Raw genomic sequence first — 12,925 nt, forward strand, 5'->3', positions numbered from 1 at the left:
GGCACATCTGGAAAGGCCACAGGGGCATGACAGGCTGGATGTTTGGATAGCAGCCACTTATGTTGGCTGTTTGAGTTATTCTGATTGGACATAGGAAGGGGAAGGGTGCTGGGTAAGAACTAAATAGTGGATATTGTATGCTCAGCTACTTAAGATGAAGGAGTACAATGAAAGAAGACAAAATTCTACAGGTGATCATGCTATATGGCTAGCAGCTGGCATATATCCTTGGCAGTGTGGATCGTTTTTTCTGCCATCTTGTAGAATTTATCCTTTATCAAAAAGCCCTCAAACACAAATTATAATCTAATACACCAATATAATTTCAATATGGCCACAAGAGAGAACATTAGTAACAGAATCCACAGCAAATATTTTATTACTTAAAAAAGTTTAATAAAATGATTTAAAAAATGTCTTTGGAAAATTAAATTGTGATGATGTTAGAAAATGTGTTTTGTAGAGATCTGAAACATTCAGTTTAAAAAGGTAAGCATAATTTGGGCATCTTCCAACACATTTGCTCTTAATTCAACATATTTTCACTAATTTAAGAGTGCAGTCTTCAGATTACACTATTTGCTGTTATAGCCAACTTCATGACAAATTAACTATATTTAATCATAAAATTGTACTGGGCCAACAAAGAAATAAGTTAATACATAACCAAGTAAGCTTTTTGTAACTTTTAATCAAGAAAAAACATCTGAGAATGTCAAAACTTTAAACTGTAAATTTGCAAATTGTATTATCTCATGTTGCAGAACAAGGAAAGGCCGATTATATCATCATAATAATCTCCCCCACTTTTTCTTCAAATAATAAGACAAACTGCACTTTTTTTCTACCATAAGCCAAGACTGTATTCCATCATCCTGTGTGGTTCCCCCATGACTTCACTTTGTGATGGATCTAAAGAAGGGGGAAAACCAGAAATATCAGAATAGCCACACATGTGCACGCTGAGCCCTTCTCTTCAATTTGTTTCTAAGCACGTACATTAGTCTTTGCTCAGGCTAGTCCTTCTCTAATCCTTTGGCTCCTAAACCTGTTCTACCTACCCTACAGCCAATCTGGTGTTCAGGATATTCACAATGAATATATATGAGAAATTTGCATATACAGAGTCTCTAGTGTATGCACATTTATTTGATGCATATTCATTATGAATATCCTGAAAACGAGTAGCTGTGGGGTCACCAGGACAGGCCTGGAACTCATATTCTATTACAAAGGTAACAAAATGGCTTGTGAAGCAAATGTTCTTTTCCCATGTAACCCAAGAAACCATTTATTATTATTAACATTTAGACTGTCTAATATAACTCGAGGCTTTCTACATGAAATTGAAAAATGTATCACTTTTAAACCCTTCAGTGGCAGGTTCTGTGTAGTGTGCAGTATATAAAACTCGTGCCTCCTAAGACTCAGGTGGAATGGTATCAAGTTAGGAGATGGTAATCAACATGAACCTAACAGATTCAGAGAGTATATGATGGAGTACCTAGGCCTACTAAAATGATGCTATCAATACTTCAGAGGAATTAAAAGCTTCAAAATTAAAATGACATAACAGTAAGAAGTTTCACTGATATTTACAGGGTTATTACTTATTTTCATGGCATGTTCCTGCAGCTGTCTTTTAAATATTGGAGTTTATACAAAAAAACTACCACTTTATAAATACTTTCAACAAGACTAGATGGATAATATCTACTTTTTTTCCCATCTCTAAATAATAACAAAGTTAATTTCACCATGTACAAATCCACAGCAAACATACTTCAGTTCATTTCCCATTATACATAATTAATATCTGACTAAAATTTCAATCCATATATTTAGAAGCAGTTTGATGACCTATAAATGCATGGGATATTGCTGGGTGTCAAGTGTTCTAATCTGTGTTACTACAACACTGCGATCCCTGAACTTGTACTGTTTGCAAAGTATAATTGGAGTAGCCTATCATCTTGATTCTGAGAGCTTGAAGCACTCTTTTTAAAAAGGAAATTAATATTTACCATTTAGAATATCTTCAAATCCAATGCATTCGTCATTCCCCCTCAGTGTGTCCAGTGCTATATTTGAGCTCTGAAGAAATGGGAGACGTTGGACCTATGGAAAAAAAAAAGTAAGAAAATTACACCAAAATGTAAGACTTTTAAAGAATATTTTAAATCTAAAATCGCTGTCTTGAAAATCTAATCATGACAAATAAGGAGATATGAACACTTCATGAAGCCTAATTTCCTTCTTCGGTATATAAATTTTCATATGGTTATAACCATTATGAGAATTTCTATATAATCATCATTAAATGCTGTATTCAATATAAAGTTTGGCAACTATAGGAGGCCAATTCCCTCCAAGCTCAGCTTTCCTCTGTTTCGCCCATGTTTCTAAATTGTGACCATTATTTTATTTTATTTTTTTTTAATACCATCGCCCCAAACTGCTCTCTGCTTTCCTCTGTCTTTCTCCCTCTATCATGGCCTCCAATATTAGATAGCTAATTTGCCACCAGAACTCTTAATTACATAACCAGCAAATCTCATTTTCCTTTTGGCCAGGTCTTCTACTAGACTTCTTCCACCTCCCAACTTCTCATGTACCCTTTTATTTGAGATCAGTTCTCACTGGCTAATCTCCTGAATACTTCTATAATACCACATTGCAAATGCATGTATTTTCTTCATGATCCTTTTTACTACAAATCAATATTTCATTTCTGTATCCTAGCACTGATTAGATAGAAACATAGAAACATGATGGCAGAAAAAGATCATATGGCCTATCTAATCTGCCCATCTACCCAACTAAATTAGCTTTACAATTCCCATCATGCCCTCAGAGATCCCCTGTATTTATCTCATGCTTTCTTGAATTCAGATACCATTTTTGACTCTACCTCCTCCACTGAAAGGCCATTCCATGCATCCACAACTCTCTCTCTGTAAAATAAATATTTCCTTAAATTACTCCTGAATCTACCCCATTTCACCCTCATCCCATGACCCCTTGTTCTAGATCAGGGGTAGGCAAGTCCGGTCCTCGAGGGCTGCAAACCAGTCGGGTTTTCAGGATACCCCTAATGAATATGCATGAAATAGATTTGCATACAACTGAGGCAGTGTGTATGCAGGTCTCTCTCATGCATATTCATTAAGGATATCCTGAAAACCCGACTGGTTTGCAGCCCTCAAGGACCGGAATTGCCCACCCCTGTTCTAGATCCTACTTTCCATTGAAAGAGGCTTGCCTCTTGTGCATGGAAACCTTTGAGCTATTTATATCTCTATCATATCTCACCTTTCCTCTAGGGTATACACATGTTTACACCTTTGAGTCTCTCTCATATATATTTCAGAACAAAGACCACTGCCCATTCTTTAAAGTGTTCCAGTTTTGTTTCATCGGTAAATATTTTATAGTGTTGGTATGTCTTTTGCTGATGATAATTTTCATCATCTTGGCGTTTAAGCTCATTCCATAGACCAGGAGTGGCTAATTTTTGTCAGCAAGAGCCACAAACAGGCAAGGTTTTCAGGATATTCTATAATGAATATGCATGAGATAGATAAGCAAATAGTGAGGCAATGCATGCAAATCTCTCTCATGTATATTCATTGTGGATATCCTGAAAATCAGATATGTTTGTGGCTCTCAAGAGCTGGAACTGGCCACCTCTGTCACAGACTTTACAGGTTACACAATCTACTTTCTCTTAGGAGTCTTCTTTCATAATTGCCAATAGTACATATCACATGCTAGAAGTCTAAGAATTAAGATTGGAGAGTTAGAATGTATAGCAGTGAATGATGAGATAGACATAATTGGCATCTCAGAGACCTGGTGGAAGTAGGATAACCAATGGGACAGTGCTACATCAGGGTACTAATTAAACCGCAATGATAGGGAGGATCAACTTGGTGGGGGTGTAGCACTTTATGTCCGAGAGAGTATAGAGTCCAACAGGATAAAGATCATACAAGAGACTAAATGCTCAGTAGAATCTATATGGGAGAAATCTCATGTGTGCTGGATTACAGTATAGTGATAGGAGTATACTATCGTCCACCTGGCCAACATGATCAGACAGATGACGAAATGCTAAGAGATCAGGGAAGGTAACCAATTTGGCAGTGCAGTAATAATAGGAGATTTCAATTACCCCAATAGTGATTGGGTAAATGTAACATCAGGACATGCTAGAGACTAAACATTGTCAAGTTATGTGTAAAACATTGATAAGGCAGGCTAAGAGAGAATTTGAAATGAAGTTGGCCATAGAGGCAAAAATGAATAATAAAAACTTTTTAAAATATATCCGAAGCAGGAAACCTGTGGGGGAGTCGGTTGGAATGTTAGATGACCGAGGGGTTAAAGGGGCTCTTAGGGAAGATTGGAGAAATTACTTACCTGATAATTTCGTTTTCCTTAGTGTAGACAGATGGACTCAGGACCAATGGGTATTGTGCTCTCCTGATAGCAGATGGAGTGAGATTTCAAAGCTGATATCAGCCTATATATACCCGTGCAGCATACTTAGCTCTTCAGTATTCTCTTTGAAAAGCCAGTGTGGTATATGTTGCTTAGTACTTGATTACACTTGAGTATACGTGATTAACCTTGAACTGGTTCAACTGATTATATATAAGAACTTTTTGGCACTGGAGAACGCCGGTGCACTGAAACAAACGCCAACACCTAGGTAACTGCAGGTGTCTTAAAATAGAGGTAGGCCGTGATTTACCCGTACTGTCTTGAGATTAGGTATCAGAGGTTCTCTATTTCTGGAGCAGCCGTGGGCGGGATGCTGAGTCCATCTGTCTTCACTAAGGAAAACAAAATTATCAGGTAAGTAATTTCTCCATTTCCTAGCATGTAGCCAAATGGACTCAGGACCAATGGGATGTACAAAAGCAACTCCCCTACCGGGTGGGAGGCTGCCCGTGGCCCACTTAGTGCTGCCCTTGCGAAGGCTATATCCTCCCTGGCCTGGGCATCCAGGGGGTAGAACCTGGAGAAGGTGTGTAGGGAGGACCATGTCGCCGCCCGACAGATATCGGCTGGCGAAAGCAGCCTGGTTTCAGCCCAGGAGACTGCCTGAGCCCTTGTAGAATGCGCCTTGACCTGCAGAGGTAATGTTTTTTCTGCCTCTGTAGGCTGCATTAATTATTACTTTGATCCAGCAGGCTATGGTGGCCCGCGATGCCGCTTCCCCCTGTTTCTTCCCACTGTGAAGAACGAACAGGTAATCAGTTTTGCGCAAGGATTCCGATCTCTTCAGGTATCGGACTAGGACATAAGAACATAAGAAGTTGCCATGCTGGGTCAGACCAAGGGTCCATCAAGCCCAGCATCCTGTTTCCAACAGAGGTCAAACCAGGTCACAAGAACCTGGCATTTACCCAAACACTAAGAAGATCCCATGCAACTGATGCAATTAATAGCAGTGGCTATTCCCTAAGTAAACTTGATTAATAGCCATTAATGGACTTCTCCTCCAAGAACTTATCCAAACCTTTTTTGAACCCAGCTACACTAACTGCACTAACCACATCCTCTGGCAACAAATTCCAGAGCTTAACTGTGCGTTGAATGAACAAGAATTTTCTCCGATTAGTTTTAAATGTGCTACTTGCTAACTTCATGGAATGCCCCCTAGTCCTTCTATTATTCGAAAGTGTAAATAACCGAGTCACATCTACTCGTTCAAGACCTCTCATGATCTTAAAGACCTCTATCATATCCCCCCCTCAGCCGTCTCTTCTCCAACCTGAACAGCCCTAACCTCTTCAGCCTTTCCTCATAGGGGAGCTGTTCCATCCCCTTTATCATTTTGGTTGCCCTTCTCTGTACCTTCTCCATCGCAACTATATCTTTTTTTGAGATTTAGCGACCAGAATTGTACACAATATTCAAGGTGCGGTCTAACCATGGAGCGATATAGAGGCATTATGATATTTTCCATTTTATTAACCATTCCCTTCCTAATAATTCCTAACATTCTGTTTGCTTTTTTGACTGCTGCAGCACACTGAGCCGACGATTTTAAAGTATCATCCACTATGATGCCTAGATCTTTTTCCTGGGTGGTAGCTCCTAATATGGAACCTAGCATCGTGTAACTACAGCATGGGTTATTTTTCCCTATATGCAGCACCTTGCACTTATCCACATTAAATTTCATCTGCCATTTGGATGCCCAATCTTCCAGTCTTGCAAGGTCCTCCTGTAATGTATCACAGTCCGCTTGTGATTTAACTACTCTGAATAATTTTGTATCATCCGCAAATTTAATAACCTCACTCGTCGTATTCCTTTCCAGATCATTTATATATATATTGAAAAGCACTGGTCCAAGTACAGATCCCTGAGGCACTCCACTGTTTACCCTTTTCCACTGAGAAAATTGACCATTTAATCCTACTCTCTGTTTCCTGTCTTTTAACCAGTTTGTAATCCACGAAAGGACATCGCTTCCTATCCCATGACTTTTTAGTTTTCGTAGAAGCCTCTCATGAGGGACTTTGTCAAACTCCTTCTGAAAATCCAAATACACTACATCTACCCATTCACCTTTATCCACATGTTTATTAACCCCTTCAAAAAATGAAACAGATTTGTTAGTCAGGACTTCCCTTTGGTAAATCCATGTTGACTGTGTTCTGACATTCAGGTGGCGAAGGAGGCGTGAGTCTTCCGAATCCCTGTGTTCGTCTGGTGATGGTAAGGATATGGTCTGGTTCATATGGAACTGGGAAACCACTTTCGGAAGGAATGATGGTACCGTACACGCAGCTGTATGGTGCCTGGGGTGAACCTGAGGAGCGGTTCTCAACAGGATAATGCTTGAAGTTCGGAGATGCGCCGAGCTGAGCATATTGCGATCAAGAATGCTATCTTTAAGTTCAAGAGGAATAGAGACAGGCCGCTTGTTGGTCTGAAAGACTCCCCTGCTAGGAAGTCTAGTACTAGGTTGAGATTCCATAGAGGCACCGGCCACTTTAGTGGTGGCCGGCGTTGTTTGACTCCTTTCAGGAAGCGAGACACACCAGGATGAGCTGATAGTCTGATGTCGTCCACTTCAGACATGAAACAGGCCAGTGCATCGACTTGAACCTTAAGGGAGTTGAGAGACAACCCCTTCTGCATACCGTCCTGTAGGAATTCTAGGATCGTGGCTGAAAAATCTAGGGACTTGGGCACTGCAACGAGTTGCTAGGAGGTCCATGGCTGGGGGGCCCCATCGATTCACTATCAGCTGGAAGACTGTGTCCTCCAGCGACCATTCCCCTGGGTCTAGGCTCTCTCTGCTGAGATAATCCGCTGAGATGTTGCTTTTCCCGTGATGTGGGAGGCCGAAATCCCTTGCAGGTTTGTTTCCGCCCATTCCATGAGAGGGTCTATTTCCAGAGACACCTGCTGGCTCTTGGTTTCTCCCTGGCGGTTCATGTAGGCAATGGTTGTTGCATTGTCCGACATGACTCTGGCAGACTCGCCTCGGAGTCTGTGGCTGAATCGCAGGCAGGCTAGTCTGACCACTTGAGCTTCCAGGCGGTTTTATGTTCCATTCTGCCTCTTCTTTTTCCATTGTCCCTAGGCTGTTAGCTCCTGACAGTGGGCTCCTCACTCTCGCAGACTCGCGTCCGTGGTGAGCAAGATCCAGTTCTGTGGGGATAGATTTACACCTCTGCTTAGGTATTCTTCGCCTGATACCGAAACTCTGTCAGTAGCTGAAGGCAAATTGAGTAGTTCTGGGACACTGGATTGCATCGTGATAGTAGATAACGTTGTAGTGGTCGCATATGGGCCCTTGCCCACGGAACAAATTCTAGAGTTGATGTCATGAGGCCGAGGATTTTTCCCGCGATGTGGGAGGCCGAAATCCCTTACCAAGTTCAACAGGTTTTGTAACTGACCCATCAGTTTCCCTCTCCTTGGAGGGGGAGGGAAGGTAGACCTTGTTCTGTTTGGTATCAAACCGGACTCCCAGTATTCTAGTGACTGGGAGGGCTGTAGGCAGCTCTTGGCTGTGTTCATGACCCACCCAAGCTCTTGTAGTAGGTTCTTGACTCTGGTAGTCGCATGGCGACTCTCCTACGGAGACTTTGCCCTGATCAGCCAAATCGCCCAAGTAAGGATGTACCAGGACTACTCCTGTCCTCAGTGCCGCCACTACTACCACCATAATTTTGGTGAAGGTTCTGGGAGCGGTAGCTAGTCCGAAGGGTAGAGCTCGAAATTGGTAATGATTGCCCTGTATCGCAAAGCGCAAGAAGTGCTGGTGGTCCTGATGGACCGGGATGTGAAGGTAGGCTTCGGATAGGTCCAGGGAGGTTAAGAATTCTCCCGGTTGTACTGCCATTATAACGGAGCGTAGGGTTTCCATGCGGAAGTGTGGTACCTTCAGGTAACGGTTGACGGCCTTGAGGTCCAGGATGGGCCGGAATGTTCCTTCTTTCTTGGGAACGGTAAAATAGATGGAATAGTGGCCAGTATTTTTTTGAGACGTGGGCACCGGAGCTATTGCCTTCAGGCTGAGTAATCTTGCTAATGTGGTTTCCACTGCCAGTCTCTTGGAGTGGGAATGGCACGGTGATGTCATAAATTTGTCTGGAGGGATGCTTTGGAATTCCAGGGAGTACCCCTCTCGAATGATAGTTAGGAGCCACTTGTCCCATCTGTCTTCTTCCTGTGGATGGGTCTGCGTCGTCTCATTGTGGGGTACGGCCAGAGCCTGCCCCTGAGCTTGCTCCTCTCTTAATGTGCCTGTTCCAAAAGGACTGAGACCTTCCTGCAGAACGAGGTGCTTGGGACTGTGTGTTCTTGTAAGGTTTAAAATGCTGCGATCCTCTACCTTGGTTCTTCTGGGGGAGGAGTGCTGATATGTTATTTTGCTCCTATCTTCAGTTAATCAGGGTACTGGGGATTCGGCCCATTTGTTGGCTAACTCCTCCAGTTCGCTCCCGAACAGAAGAGATCCTTTAAAAGGCATTTTCGTGAGGTTTCCTTTGGAAGTCGCGTCAGCCAACCAATTTCAGAGCCATAATTGTCTTCTGGTCACGACTTTGGCAGCGACACCCCTGTATGATGTGCGCATGAGGTCTGCAGTAGCATCGGTAAGAAAGGAGATCACAGGTTCCATCGCTTCTCCGGGCGTGGTAGCGTCTCTGGAGAGGATCAAACAGGAACGTGCCACCAAAAGCACAGCAGGAAGCAATTCGTAGCGTCATTGTTGAAACATCAAAGGACTGCTTAAGGATGGCTTCCAGCCTTCTGTCTTGGGCATCCTTCAGTGTCGCTCTTCCCTCCACAGGGATCGTGGTGCGTTTTTGAGAGTGCACAGATCATAGCATCCACTTTAGGGAATCGGAGAAGTTCCTTGGCAATGGGTTCCAGCGGGTATAGGGCTTCTAGTGCCCGTCCCCTTTTACAATTGGCCTCTGGAGCATTCCATTCCAGGTCAATCAGTTCCTTGATGGGCTCCAACATAGGAAAATAGCATAAGGCTTTACGGAGGTACACCAACATAGGATTCTTTTTCGGTTCCGATGTAGGTTCCATGCCTGGGAGACCCAGTGTCTTCATAGTTTGGGACACAAGGGCTGATAATTTGTCCTTGTGGAAGAATCGGAGCATGGTCCGGTATGGCTCCATCCTTGGGGGGTGGGAATTTCCCTTCTTCCAGGGAGTCGGTTTCCTCATCTGAGGTGTCTGGATCCCCATCCAGGATGCTCTTGGTTAGGAGAGGCATGTCTCGAGAGCCTCGGGAGGTGCTGGGAAGGGCTTGTGCTTCCGGCAGAGTTTGAGACAACTGAACGAAATCACTGTGAACCTGGAAGATGTAGTAGGCCAGATTGACAAACTAAAGAGTAGCAAATCACCTGGACCGGATGGTATGCATCCTAGGGTTCTGAAGGAACTCAAAAATGAAATTTCTGATCTATTAGTAAAAATTTGTAACCTATCATTAAAATCGTCCATTGTACCTGAAGACTGGAGGGTGGCCAATGTAACCCCAATGTTTAAAAAAGGCTCCAGGGACGATCCAGGTAACTATAGACCAGTGAGCCTGACTTCAGTGCCGGGAAAAATAGTGGAAACTATTCTCAAGAACAAAATTGTAAAGCATATAGAAAGAGATGATTTAATGGAACATAGTCAACATGGATTTACCCAAGGGAAGTCTTGCCTAACAAATCTGCTTCATTTTTTTGAAGAGGTTAATAAACATGTGGATAAAGGTGAACCGGTAGATGTAGTGTATTTGGATTTTCAGAAGGCGTTTGACAAAGTCCCTCATGAGAGGCTTCTACGTAAACTAAAAAGTCATGGGATAGGAGGCGATGTCCTTTCGTGGATTACAAGCTGGTTAAAAGACAGGAAACAGAGTAGGATTAAATGGTCAATTTTCTCAGTGGAAAAGGGTAAACAGTCAAGTGCCTCAGGGATCTGTACTTGGACCGGTGCTTAGGTTCCATATTAGGTTAGGTTCCATATTAGGAGCTACCACCCAGGAAAAAGATCTAGGCATCATAGTGGATAATACTTTAAAATCGTCAGCTCAGTGTGCTGCAGCAGTCAAAAAAGCAAATAGAATGTTAGGAATTATTAGGAAGGGAATGGTTAATAGAACGGAAAATGTCATAATGCCTCTATATCGCTCCATGGTGAGACCACACCTTGAATACTGTGTACAATTCTGGTCGCCACATCTCAAAAAAGATATAGTTGCGATGGAGAAGGTACAGAGAAGGGCAACCAAAATGATAAAGGGGATGGAACAGCTTCCCTATGAGGAGAGGCTGAAGAGATTAGGGCTGTTCAGCTTGGAGAAGAGACGGCTGAGGGGGGATATGATAGAGGTCTTTAAGATCATGAGAGGTCTTGAACGAGTAGATGTGACTCGGTTATTTTCACTTTCGAATAATAGAAGGACTAGGGGGTATTCCATGAAGTTAGCAAGTAGCACATTTAAGACTAATCGGAGAAAATTCTTTTTCACTCAACGCACAATAAAGCTCTGGAATTTGTTGCCAGAGGATGTGGTTAGTGCAGTTAGTGTAGCTGGGTTCAAAAAAGGTTTGGATAAGTTCTTGGAGGAGAAGTCCATTAATGGCTATTAATCAATTTTACTTAGGGAATAGCCACTGCTATTAATTGCATCAGTAGCATGGGATCTTCTTAGTGTTTGGGTAATTGCCCGGTTCTTGTGGCCTGGTTTTGGCCTCTGTTGGAAACAGGATGCTGGGCTTGATGGACCCTTGGTCTGACCCAGCATGGCAATTTCTTATGTTCTTATGACAGCCGGTGCTGGTTGCGCCTGGACAAAGGTTTGCAGCCCTCCAAAAAATTCCACTCAGGAGAAGGTTCCTTGGTCCATGTTAATACCAGGAGGGATTGCAGTGGAAGCCCCGGAGGAATTTTCCTGTGGGGGCACCATCATCAGTGGTTCCGGATCCCTCTCCTGGCTGTGGGAAGTCTTAATTTGGTTCTCCCTGGTTCTGTTCATAGTGCCAGCACAGGAGGGATTCTAATTCAAGTTGTGCAACTCTCAAGTGGCAGGCTGGGTAAAGGAAGGGTCCCTTGGCCTTCTTGGATGGTGGTGCCATTGTTTGTGTGTGCGTAGAGCTTAAATTCATCCATTCGAGAGTTATGCTCGCGGATGCACTTAATTGTGCGCATCGAGAGCACAGAAGTTATGTGCACTACGTGCGCACAAGTTGTGTGTGCAGACGGCGGGCTTTGTGCGCGCGGCAGTTGTGTGCAGTTGTGCATGCGGCCCAGTTGTGCGCGCCACTGTGCACACAACTCAGATGTGTGCGCAGTTAAACGTGTATCCCTACGGACGCGCTCAAGTTAGGCGCCTCGGGCTTCTGGCCTGTTGTGCGTGTACCAACGGCGAGGGGGTAAAATGACACCGATGACCCCCCCGGAGGATCTCCACGTGTGGACCCTCACACCGGATCGGGGCCTAGGCAGAGGGAGGCTGAGGAGGGATGATAGAGGTCATTAAAATCATGAGAGATCTAGAACAGGTAAATGTCGATCGATTATTTACTCTTTCAGATAATAGTAGGACTAGGAGGCACTCCATGAAGTTAGCAAGTAGCACTTATAAAACTAATCTGACAAAATTCTCTCTGACTCAATGTACAATTAAGCTCTGGAATTTGTTGCCAGATGTGGTTAGTGCAGTTAGTGTAGTTGGGTTTACAAAAGGTTTGGAAAACTTCTTGGAGAAGAAGTCCATTAACTGCTATTAATCAAGTTGTCTTAGAGAATAATCACTGCTATTACTGGTATCAGTAGCATTTGGGTACTTGCCAGGTACTTGTAGCCTGGATTGGCCACTGTTGGAAACAGGATGCTGGGCTTGATGGACCCTTGGTCTGACCCAGTATGGCAAGTTCTTATGTTTTTAAGCACATCATAAAACATTTAAAGACATTTTTCTCTATAGGAAACTAGGAAAAAATGGCAACATCTGGTGACCAGAAACACTAACTAGCAGCTTTAAAAATGCTTGATGACATCAATGTGATCTACTCTCTATAAGATGTCATAGGAACTGAATTGACCTATTTCCCTATAGTAAATAAAAGGAAGGAGGGATTCTAAGTGTCGGGGCATTGAGGATATATGAAAAGTGTGAGCAAGGGACACTGGACACTATCCGTGGCAGAAATTTTAATGAAACTGGATGAACAGTTCAAACATTATTAGAAGGAGAAACACACAGACACGATCTTATAAGGCCAGTTTCTCTATAAGCAAGAATCCCCAAACGTTTCAAGAGAAATACCATACAACAAACTTCAAATCATCAAGAGGGGAGGGGGTCCCCTTCTTTCTCGTCCCTTTCTCATCCTCTTCCTTTACTCCCCCCCTTCACTCATTCACCTACTGCCCCCTT

General features: G+C 43.1%; 1 protein-coding gene across 1 annotated transcript in view; it reads right to left on the bottom strand.

Annotated features, from left to right (window-relative positions):
• Positions 1-353: 353 nt before the first annotated feature.
• Positions 354-12,925, bottom strand: part of POMP (proteasome maturation protein) — a 29,473-nt gene continuing 16,901 nt past the window's right edge. The window contains exons 5-6 of the mRNA XM_029602615.1: positions 2,025-2,118; positions 354-912 (exon numbers count right to left, since the gene is read on the bottom strand). Coding sequence (XP_029458475.1) covers positions 845-912; positions 2,025-2,118 — 162 coding nt within the window. The 3' untranslated portion in view covers positions 354-844. The remainder of the gene's footprint in view (positions 913-2,024; positions 2,119-12,925) is intronic.

Source organism: Rhinatrema bivittatum, chromosome 5, assembly GCF_901001135.1.
Source record: "Rhinatrema bivittatum chromosome 5, aRhiBiv1.1, whole genome shotgun sequence".
Taxonomy (NCBI): Eukaryota; Metazoa; Chordata; class Amphibia; order Gymnophiona; family Rhinatrematidae; genus Rhinatrema; species Rhinatrema bivittatum.